The following is a 12,547-nucleotide window of genomic DNA, read 5'->3' as shown; positions in this document are numbered from 1 at the left end:
ACTAAACCGCGATCAATAGGAATCAATCAAAAGAAAATGATTTTTGGTGAAGCTTCAAAGCTTTGTGAGCTTATTTTACTTACTGCAATATAATAATATATTTGCAGAGACCCTTTGATCTGGATTGACTGAAAAAACGCTTATCTGCTCATGAAACAACCAATTTGCTTCTAAAAATAATAATTAAAAAAATTAAAAAACCGACTTCAAAAAACAACTTAAATGTAAGAAATAATTTAAGGTTTACACAAATTCTACTCGTATGAGACAGTACAAATATACCTAAGCAGGAACTGTTCTTTTTTGATGTTGGTGCGGTGACAAAGTAATCTGAAGAAATATGGCACCAACTTCAAAAAAGAACAGTTCCTGCTTAGGTATATTTGTACTGTCTCATACGAGTAGAATTTGTGTAAACCTTAAATTATTTCTTACATTTTAGTGGTTTTTTGAAGTCGGTTTTTTAATTTTTTTAATTATTCTTTTATTTAATAGTTTTTAGTTTATTTGTAATAATTTTCAATCAAAAGTAAGGTGCAAATGATACCAAAAAGTCCTACTAATCAATACGAATCATTCAAGCCTAAACACGAAGTAGTTGCTATATACCGTTGAGGAGTTCCCCTGACTGCCTTCCGTTTCCATCATCAGATCAGCTCAAGGTCACCATCATATTTTTTTGTTATAATAACTATATTTACGTTCTTAATTTCATTAGAATCGGTTAATATGTGCCCAAAATGGAAATTCATACCCTGTTTTTGCCCCTTTACCCACCCTTGGGGGTGAGATAAAATTCTGAAAAAAAAATGGGACCACCTGGGAGCTCAACCCAATACAACAAAAAAAAAAATTTCAAAATCGGTTCATAAACGGCGGAGTAATCGGTGAACATACATAAAAAAAAATATAAAAAAACCGGCCAAGTGCGAGTCGGGCTCGCGCACAAAGGGTTCCGTAGCAGCAATTAAATCAACCTATCTCAAAAACTATAAGAGATACTTTGATCAAACCAAAAATCGTTGAAAGAGTTAATTAGCATGCATCACCTCAATTTTTTTTAGAATTTTATACCCCGTAGTTATAAAAATAGAGGGGGGGGGACATACTTTTTACGACTTTGAGAGCTGATATCTCAAAAACCGTTCACTTTAAGAAAAATGTTTTTTAGAATACTTTATATCATTTTAAAAGACCTTTCCATTGATACCCCACACGGGTATGTACATCGAAAAAAAAAAATTCATCCCTCAGTTACATGTATGGGGGGCCCCACCCCCAATTTTTTTTTTTACTATTTAGTGTCATATTTTTGTAGCGGTTCATACAACACATATTCCCATCAAATGTCATCACTGTAGTACTTATAGTTTCCGAGTAAATCGGCTGTGACAGACGGACAGACGGACAGACGGACAGACGGACAGACGGACATGACGAAACTATAAGGGTTCCGTTTTTGCCATTTTGGCTACGGAACCCTAAAAAAAGATCCCGACGAATTGAGAACCTCCTGGGTGGATTTCAACAAGTCCCAAAAAATCTTCATTTCCGTGGACTTTTTTATCTTAAGGTTTTTTATACTAGAAAAACGCTTTTATTAAAGTTTTTGTTAATGTTAGTGTTCTTACTAAATGTGTAGCAGATAAGTTAAAAACTGAATGAGATACGGATGATTAAAAATTTCGTGCCACGGCGATGAAACATGCGTTCACGGCAATGAAACAAGCGTCCACGGCAATGAAACAAAGGCCCACGGCAATGAAACAAACTTCCACGGCAATGAAAGAACTGTATACAATGGAAATGAAAGAATCAATCCACTGCATTTTTTTAAAAATACTGTGAGGGAAACGCAAACTTAAATAGGTATGTATAGCAGAAATATTTGGATAGATATTGGAACGAAAGAAAGAACGACAGTACGTATAAAAAATAAGATTATAGTATGGAATTCTCTAAGTAGCATTGTGGGGTCCGTATTGCGACGTATAAAATAAAATGTTTCATTTCACACTAATAACGTCCACAACATATAATAAACCTTACATATAACATCTATATTTTCATAAGTTATAATATCCAATTCGTAAAATATTGTTGTTCATTTGTCCAAGTTCATTCCACAATGAATGAACTTGGACAAGACGAAAGTCATGTACAATGCTCACATCAAACCGGAGCCGGTCGCCGTTGGTGAGGCGACACTCGAAGTTGTGCAAGAATATGTCTACCTTGGGCAGACTATTCGGCTAGGCAGAAGCAACTTCGACAAGGAGGCTGCAAGGCGCATCCAACTGGGTTGGGCTGCATTCGGGAAACTTCGTCACATATTCTCCTCGGCCATTCCTCAGAGCCTGAAGACAAAAGTCTTCGACCAGTGCGTCCTGCCAGTGATGACGTATGGTGCAGAGACGTGGACACTGACGGTTGACGGCAAGTTTTTCCTCAAGAGGTAGAAAAGGATCCTGGGGCTGCTTTCCCTCCCAGAGCCTTAGCCTTGCGTTTTGTGGGTTTTCATCCGTTAAGGACACCTCACTATTTAGAAACGCTTTGCGGCTCTTAAGGCGGGAAGGTGCGGCAGTATGTGAGTAAAGTGGATGTCTGGAGTCGCATTCTTGTTTGGCTTTCTCAACAGAACATGCCACTTTACGCCGTATGCTAGGGGGTGCTATCCCAGCCAGAGAGTAGAGTTTGTGGAGTGGTGTCGGTTTGAGGCATCCCGTAACTATACGAACTGTGTCGTTAAGAGCAACATCTACTTCTCTAGCATGCGCGGACCTTGCCCATATGGGGCAGGCATATTCGGCAGCTGAGAAGCAGAGTGCTAAGCTACTTGTTCGTAGAACTTGCGGAGAGGCGCCCCAGCTGGTAGACGTAAGCCGTCGCAGAAGGTTGTTTCGGGAGCTGACTTTCTTCTTGGTGATTTGGCTGGTGATATAATCATCCAATGCTGGACATAGGCTTCTCCCAAGGAGCGCCACAACACTCGGTCCTCGGTCATCTGAATCCAGCCACTACCGGCTACCAGCCTAAGCTTGCATATTTTGACAGCTATGTTGGTAACCTTAGTCCTCTGACGTATAACCTCTTTTCTGATACCATCCATTAGAGAAACCCCAAGCATAGCTCTCTCCATAGCAGGCTGAGTGACTTTAAATCAGTGGACCAGTCCCACCATCAGTGTCCACGTCTCTGCACCATATGTCATAACTGGCAGGGCGCAATGGTTGAAGACTGTTGGATGCGCCTTTCAGCCTCCTTGTCGAAGTTGCTTCTGCCTAGACGAATAGTCTGCCTCAGGTAGTCATATTATTGCACAACTTCGATAGTTGTCTCACGAACGATCACCGGCTCCGGTGTTATGTGAACATTCTACATGACTTTTGTCTTGCCCAAGTTCATTCGGAGGCCTACACGTTGCAAGCAGCATTAAGGCCACTTAGCATCCAGCTGAGTTCCTGCATAGATGTATGTTCTATTATATTATATTCTACTATCTGTGGGAGGTGTAAGTTACCTGCACCTGGCTCTCTCGAATGGCACCTTTGTACAATGTGCATATCCCTAAGGTCTAAGCTGCCTTTCTAAGCTTGGACCATTTTCCACCACCGCTGGTCTACAGCGGGTTGGTGGGTTCACATATTGTCTAGATGTGCTAAATCTATAGGTAGATATGCAGGATTCTTCACGATGTTTTCCTTCACCGTAAGAGAGATAGTATACATTGTAATTAAATTCAAAGTAACACATTGGTACATGTCAGCGCCGGAATTCGCACCCGCATCATTGGCGTGGGAAGCGGACGCTTAGCCGACTGAGCTACCACCGATCTTATTTATACATAACGTTCATTATAATTATGTTGTGATTGTTATTATTAATGTAATATTATATATTTCGTTTTTATACATCGCGATACGCACCCGTTGTAACGCACTGCAAAAAGATGTAATTTGACTAGTCCTGTAGGTAATGTCAGTGATCGGTATTATCTGTATTACAGGTAAAAGATGGTAAAGATATGTTACTTTGCCTAATCATACATCCCACGGCGATGAAAACATAAGTCACGGAAATGAATAACCTGGCCACGGAAATGAATAACCTAACCACGGCAATGAATACAAATTATTTTACAAGACATGGCAATGAAATTTTTTTCATTGCCGTGGCTTTTTTTTCATTGCCATAGCAAATATTGGCCACGGAAGCCACGGAAATGAAAGCATGGCGATGAAAACCAAGGCATTAAATATAAATAACTAAAAAAGTATTAACTATTCGACGAAAAAATAAACACTTTATAAGGTAAATACTTTCAAAAAGCTTTCTTTTGAATGCTTACTCTAGAAGACAAACTTAATTTTATAGAAGTTATATCTATCCACGGCAATGAAAGAAAAAATGTCCAGTCCCCATAAATTTTACTGATTTTCACTATAGCGCTAAAACGCGGGCACTAATGTACCTCCTTCCACGTCGAGCAGTTAGGCGACACTTGTAAGAAATGATTAACGCACTGAGGGGGGCACCTAAGTTCATAGGTAAAACAATATCCTTGATCATGTTTAGGACACGGCGATGAACAGAAGTTCTGGGACACATGAATTTTCACTTACCGTTCGTTATATTCTTTATATATTTCAATAAATGTATTCCGTGACAATACTTTAACTATTAATGTATCAAATGAAATTAAGTTTAACAATCAATACTCAATATTTTTTTCATCTATGAAGAATAATACAAAACGTGGTTACGTGGGGACAGACACGGCAATGAAAGATTTGGAGGTATAAATATATTTTTTTTAAATATCCATTAATCCTATTAATAAAATATTTAGTGCTACACATAAATAACTATTTCACTTGACCGGAAAAAAATATTAGAAAATTATAACTTGGTTTTTTAGTACCGATTTCATTGATGCCACGCAATTTTTGGCCGCGGGAAATTCACCCTCCTCCTTTTTTTGAAGTCGGTTAAAAATAAGACGACTAATATATGTTTTACCAAAATAATCCTTCTTGGAGTTTAAAGCAGGATTATTTTTGTTATCGATTCATAATATTCATATTTATACCTGCCAGCAAAATGCGTTTTGTGTTGCTCGTTTTCTTACAATGCAAAAATGAAACGGTACAAAAAGTTTACTACATAAAATTTATAAAAGTTTATAGTGCCACAAACTTATCTGTTCCGGTGACAGCGAACTAAATTGATCCATATCTCATTACTTACTAATGAATTGTATATTTTAAAACATTAGATGAGTTTATTAACACCGCAAGAGCGAAATAACAATACGAGCAAACTTAAAATCTTATAGAATTAAGAAATATTAGAGATTTATTTGCGCTGTCACCGGAACAGATAAGTTTGTGGCACTGTACTGTATATTCTTCGTGTCTTTCTGACAAATATAGAATAGAACACAGCATAGAGTATGTCGGTGAGTTCGGTGACAAACACGTACCGGTCCGAGATATAGCGTTGTTGTGAAATGCAGTTTTTAATTGACAGACAATATAATTATATGTAAGTATACTTAGGTATATGTATGGACATGTAAAAGGAAAGAAAACGAAAAACCGACAACACATTACGTATCGCCCTTCGATTGCTTAATGTTATTCAAAATCGAGATCATGTCTTTCGATGGAAATAAGATACCGAATTCTCGATTTATATTTACTCCAATCTTCGCTTTGTAAGTAAAAAACCGGCGCGCTGAAAGGGTTCTGTACCATTAGGTACTATAATTGTGCTTAGATATTTTTGCCACCACAAAAAAGTGTGTTTTGAGGTACGGAACCCTAAAAGTAGCCGCAGAATTTTCCGTGTCATTTTATTATGTACCTAACGTGTCATACACAGGAATAAACTGCTTCTGTTAATAAGTAGCTTAATACACTCACGAGCAATGAAACAGTTCCACCTGCCATTAGTATTTGTGGCTTGATAATACCTACTCATGAAATAATTTGGACATTCTAATAATTTAATGTACCTAATACAAATGAAACGTACCTATGTTAGCTGTAGGTCCATTTTGACACACATGTTTTTCGTATCCTTTATCTTGCCTTTATCAGATAGTAGACGCCTCACCCTTCAGATCTGTTTTATCTGACACTAATTGTCGCCAGTCGAGCAGCTAATCTATCGATTTCCTATCACACTCCTGCTCACGGCCCGCCATCACAGCGGCGGCGGCGCCAGGCCTAATTACGCCTATGGACGGACCAAGAAAGTAATTTCCACGGGATTATCTCTGTACGAAGGTTATATCGAGGAAATAACGTTGAGCGATGTTTTTTTGGTTGAATTAGAAAATGTTTGGTAGGATTATGTTTCGTGGGGATAGACGTTTTATGTTCAATTTACGTTCAACCTATGTTAAAACTTGCAAGAGAAAATTGTTATACCCTCGGAGAAATTTTCACTATTTTTATTTTATCTATTATTATTACCTGCATAAATACGACAGCCTTGCATTCCACTGTATATAACTTTCATGTAAATAAAGGAATGCCAGTTCAAACATTAATAAAAATATAGCCTCCGTCATAGCTGGGAGGTCCTTCACCGAAAGCGCATTCAGCGGAAAATGTAAATTGATAAAATTCCAAGCAGTCTTCCATTACCTATTATATTGCAAAGTACCTGACGTCAAGGCAAAACTAAAGTTATTCCTTCCTTTACGCATAAAAGAAACCGTCAACATTATTTTATTGATACCTCAGTGGAATACTAACAGAAAAATATTCAGTGAATAAAACTTTATATTGAAATATTCTTATTCCTTCTTTTCAGATGAAAACGACTTCTTTTATTCTGCGGCGGAAAGGAGTTTCGCTCAAGTTCAGCCGTCTATTTATCCAAACAATCGTCCAGCGATGTACTTCGAGCAGGACGACCCGTACCGGGGCGCGCCGCCCACCGCCGCCAGCCCCCCGCAGCCGCTGTACAACGAGGGCCGCGTGAGGTTCCCCTCCCCCGGCTACAACCAGAACCCGGCTCCGTTCCAGGTGCCCACCGGCAGGAGCCAGGCCGGCGGCCAGTTCTACGTGAACCAACCTGACTTCCCACCAACGCAGCGCCAGAGATATAGGCTCGCACTACCTCACAACTATCAAATACTACATCCAGCCTCCACCAAGAGGCCAGACATATCACAAATTCACTCTGTAGCATACCAAAACGATCCCTCGAAACCGGAAGCGTTTCTGGGACAAGTTACGATCAACAATCCTGATATTGACTTCCTTCAAAATAGTAGATTTAAAAATATACCGTTTGATGGAAACAGTTTGAAGAGCAACATTCAAGCGCATCATATTTCAAATGATGAGGACATTGATAATGATAGTCAAGACTTGTTCGAACGACATAGAGTAACGACTTATAATCCAAATTCAAACAGACAGCGAGTGATTAGACCTAACCCAGGTCGCTTCCCCCACTACGAAGGAGATCCACCAATGAATGATCAAACCATTTTCCAAAAAACTCCTAATAAAGTTTATATTTCTAAGCCTTCTAAGCCAAACGCTCCTTATCACGATTCTTCAACTGAATACAAAGCAATGCTTGACCTGGAACCCTTACTTGAAGATGACATAAGTGATATTTCATCATTCAGAGAGCTTATGAAGAATAAAAAAGGTTCTTATGATGTTCAAGTAATTAAATCGAATCATAGTGATGATTCTGATAAATACGACAACAACCCATCAGCAAGTTCAATGACTTCTGATAATATGCCAAAGGTAGTGCCATTAGAAGTAAAACAAGTTGAATCGGCAACTACAACCAAATTACCAGAACCTAAAACCACTGAAAGTGTTGTGACCAACGAAGATACTTCCGAGGAGTCTCATGAATCTCAAACAGTTCATGATCCGGAACATGAAGACACTAATCAAAACGAAGGAGCCGATGAAGAATATGTCGAGTATTATGATGACGCTGAAACATCATCTGAAGCACCTCACCCTACAACGCAAAAAGCTCAGCCAACAGAGCATCCAGATGAATATGAAGAATATGATTCTAGTGATGAACATCAACAAGATAATGAACCAGCTCATCATAATGATAATGTGAAAACAGAGTTAAATAGCACCAATGACTTTGATATCCTTGATATGAAACCAAACAAAACATTAGTAAAAGATGATAACTTCAAAGAGTTCGTAGATACGACCATCATTGACCAAATGGAACATATGTCAAGTGAAAGCACTACTGAATTTAGCAAAGAATCTGGCAGCGAAGAAGAAATTGTAACTGTCGATATTCCATCTATTCTAGGCGAAGAAGTTGTATCTGTTGTAACAACCAAAAGTGTCGTAAATGGAACTATATCCGTTCCAAACTACACTAACCAGCCTTCATCTACAAAACCTAGTGTAGTACCAGAGACTGCATCACATGATCCAACCAATGATTCATCAATTCCAGTTACGACAGAAAATTGGGTTGTGGTGGCTTCCGTTCAAACAAGTCGAAGCGTTTCAGGAGCAAGATTCTTACCATTCCCAACAGTTGAACAAGAAGAGAAAAAACAAGTGCTTACTGATGAAGAAAGTGAAGAAGGCGAAGAAGCAGTTACGAAGAACCCTAAAGACGAAACATCAACTTCCGATAGTGAACAGTCTCTTTCTGCATCGACAGAAAACATCAATGACAAATTAGATAGTATCCAATCTGAATTATCAAGTGGAGTATTAGGTGGGTCTTTGGATACAGAAAACAAAAATATAGAAATTATAAAAGAACCTACAACAACTAAACAGCCTACAACAACAACAACAACAACAACAACGACGACGACGACAACTACTACGACCACTCCCGCTACATTAAACGTATTCACAATCAAGAGTACTGAAATACCTACGCCAACATCAGAACGGTCAGCCCCTGATCCTCTACCTGTAAATATCAAAAAGTTTGCACCAAGAGTGTCCACGTCTACCACTCCTAAGCCAAAGAAAAAACTAGTAACTGTAATGGATGACTTGTCTCCAGGTTTGTTACCTCCAGGATACAGACCGAGGATGTCATACAAGGACAAGCGCACCAGCACAACTAGCACTACGACTCCAACTACGACCACGTCCACTTCTACTACAACTGAAGCTCCCGAGTCTTCTTCTTCTGTAGAAGATAGTAGTATTAATGGAACACAGGCCCGTTCATCAGGTATCAGTTCAAAGAATAAAGTCATCATACAAGACAAACCGGGTACTTCCAAGGAGTTCAAGCCAAAGTTGCCAGCAAAATTACAACCAGATGATCTGAGTAAATTTTTGCCACCTGGATATAAACCACCAGCAAACACAGAGTCGTCTGAATCTGGTGAGATAAAAAAATCAAGTATATTTGACAAAGTGCAAGAAATAGACATCTCATCGTTTTTACCTAAAGGATTTAAACTAAATGCAACAACAACGGAAAAACCGAAGTTGCCAGTAAAATCTGTACCCGTGGGTGTTCCTATTGATATATCTGCATTATTACCTCCTGGGTTTAAGCCGAAAGCTGATGATGACGAGAATCCGCTTATCAAGATTAAAATAGCAGACATATCGGATCTACTTCCACCTGGTTTCAAGCTTAACAATACTGAAGAGGACAGTACACCCTCAACAACAACGACGACAACAACAAAAGCTCCATCTGGTGGCTTCAAAGTCGTGTTCCCATCGAGAGCTGGGGCCAAGCCCATACGGAAAACTACAACTTCCAAGTCTACCGATGTAGAAGGAGGAGGACCAGGGCATGTTACCCCAAAAATAATGAAAGGATGGCCTACGAGGTAAATATTTTACTTCTTATTCATGCAACGATTTAAAAAGATACAGAATAAAATATCTACTTCAAGTATTGTAAATACTTAATCTTAAAATATTTTCATGATTTCTCGTGTATTATTACTAATTCGAATATATCTGTTTTTAGAGCTTCAACGGAATTCACGGGCTGGCCGTCTCCGTCAACGACGCCGTTCTCGATAGAGAAGCTTCTGGAAGCGCAGCGGAACGCCACGGCCACGAGCCCCATGCCCGAGGTGACGGAGGCGGCGACCCGCCGGACCACTACCACCACCACCACCACGCCGCGACCCACGATCCCGACCACGCCTGGAGTGTGCAGGCGGGACTGCGATATTGCCGCTACTATTAAAATTGTTGCAGGTAAATCATCAACGTTTTTTTTTATTATTCAGTACAATAGCCAACAGGCGTACACTAGGCTAATAGTACAAAAACGTTAACCAAAAATATTAGTGCAATTAATAAAACTTAACTTATTTTACTGTTAGGTACTATGGTCAGTAATTTTAATCTTGTAAAATTAAGATTATGAACGATTATTACAATAATATTTTGTTTGGTAAAGGTGTTCAATGGGTGCCTGAACTATTGGATCATCATACTGAAGAGTGGCAAAGGTTGGCAGAAGAGGTGAAAGAAGAGGTATATCATTATTTGTTTTTGCATTATGTTTGAATACAATTAAGGTTAAATTCAACTACTTATGTAGGTAATATGTACACACGGCAACATCAAATGGTTGGCAGGGCACACTAACGTAGTCTATGTGTGCACACTAACGTGGTCTATGTGTGCATAAAAGCGGTTTACACACCAGTAACAAACCGCACACACACACAACAGCACAAACGAGTTTGCGCGTAGGCAAACGCCCGAACACCAGCTGTGACATAAACATATCAACCGGTCCTGTAATTTAAATAGTTAGTTATAAAATTGACGTGAAGCAAAATTTCACTACTGTGTCTATACACTTCGTAGCTCATTTGTAGAATGATAGACTTATGAAACATAGGTCGTGAGTTCGAGTCCACTGTTGGGTAATTTTATTTTGCTTAATTCTTTTATTTTACTTACTGTCTGATGTTTATTATGATTTAAAACTGAAAATTGAAAATTTTCCTTAATAATATAAACTAGAACTATGTTTTATAACGAAAAACAACAAAAACGTAACATACTTAAAGTTTAAAAATGTTAAAAAAAAAATTGTAATTTTAACGCTTAGTAGGTAACTTGTTTTATTTACTTTCTGTGTTGCTTTTATTCGTATATACCTACTAAAATACTTTGATAAACCATCTTGAAAGATAAATTAAATCTATTAAAAAAACAAAAAAGCAATAATTAAGGTTCAACAGGATTTGAACCACCGTCTCGGTATTAGTCAGACTTGTATCATACCAACTGAGCCATTCAATCTGTTACAATGTCCGGCAAAATTTTGCTTCATATCACAAAAACAATGAATCATTGTCGCTGGCACAACTACATGTTTACAATATCCGTGTGTTGGTGACGACAACTAAATAATTACGTTGACGTCGACGTAGCCGACACACACAAATACACTACATTAGTGTGCCCTGCCAACCATTTGACGTTGCCGTGTGTACGTATTAATACTGAACTTACATAAAGAACTAGGTACCTATCTAGGAAAGTTAACATAATTAAAACTTACATTATATGTTTACTTTTTAGCTCAACTCCGTATACTCGAAATCAGATCTCTTAAAAAAATGGTACAAGGGCATTCGCATTGACGGCTTCAGCGAGGGCTCGGTGCTTGTGGACTTTTTCATCGAACTGAATGACGTCGCAGACAAAGTCGACACTCAGGATCTGAAGAAACTATTCCATACGTCACTTCACAAAGCCAGGCCAGGATCAGTGGTCGAGAAAATTGAGGAAGAAGCATCTGAAACTGATTTTGATCCTGATGCCATGCTTGGAGACCAACCAGAGGAGGAGAGAATGAAGAAGAGCAACGAAAAGATGACGAAAACAATCGATAAATCGGCTGGAAAGCTGGAAATAGGAAAGTTTGTTATGGATCCAGCATACACTGAATTTATTGGTAAGTTGAAATGTTTTTTTATTTTATTTTAGGTACTTACTGATTTCTATACTGAAAACCTTAAAAGCCATGCCAAAATTCACATTATCTTACAAAAGTAAGATAATGTGAATTTTGGGGCAGGTTATGGTGGTGATGTGGCTAGGATAAGTTAATTTAATGATAAATGCATTCCGAAACATAAACGGTGTCATGATGTATTATTTTGTTTGTAGTGTTGCCGAAGCGTGAGGAGATAACAACGATGGCACCGGAAGAGGAGTCGTTCCTGCCGCAGTGGGGAATCGCTGTCATAGTCATTGCCATGGCTTCCTTGTTATTCGTTGTCATATTTGGTGTTACTGTGGTATGTTATATCATTAAAGTTGCTTCATGTTTCTCCAGGGGTTCCTTCACTGTATCTGCCTGATTTTATAAGTCAGATTTCGGAATGGGAATTATTCGATCAGTGTATTTGTTTTCTTAAACATTCCCTATACCTAATTATACCAGCAGCAGCGGTGCAAATTGGGGTGTATGAAAGGAACCACCCCGAATTATTTATCGCCTGTACCTACCTTATACAGGGTGTCCCAAAAGTCAACGTCATCCCTTAAAGGGCTGATAGGTCAGCTCA

The 12,547-nt window shown here is 38.8% G+C and overlaps 1 protein-coding gene across 1 annotated transcript in view; it reads left to right on the top strand.

Moving 5' to 3' along the window:
- Positions 1–12,547, top strand: part of LOC119691301 (mucin-5AC) — a 52,506-nt gene that overhangs the window by 34,973 nt on the left and 4,986 nt on the right. The window contains exons 3-7 of the mRNA XM_038108532.2: positions 6,823–9,832; positions 9,976–10,211; positions 10,417–10,493; positions 11,556–11,931; positions 12,147–12,277. Coding sequence (XP_037964460.2) covers positions 6,823–9,832; positions 9,976–10,211; positions 10,417–10,493; positions 11,556–11,931; positions 12,147–12,277 — 3,830 coding nt within the window. The remainder of the gene's footprint in view (positions 1–6,822; positions 9,833–9,975; positions 10,212–10,416; positions 10,494–11,555; positions 11,932–12,146; positions 12,278–12,547) is intronic.

This window comes from Plutella xylostella, chromosome 15 (genome assembly GCF_932276165.1).
Source record: "Plutella xylostella chromosome 15, ilPluXylo3.1, whole genome shotgun sequence".
Classification (NCBI taxonomy): Eukaryota; Metazoa; Arthropoda; class Insecta; order Lepidoptera; family Plutellidae; genus Plutella; species Plutella xylostella.
Note: the sequence above shows the minus strand (reverse complement) of the source record. Positions and strands in the feature narration are given on the sequence as shown.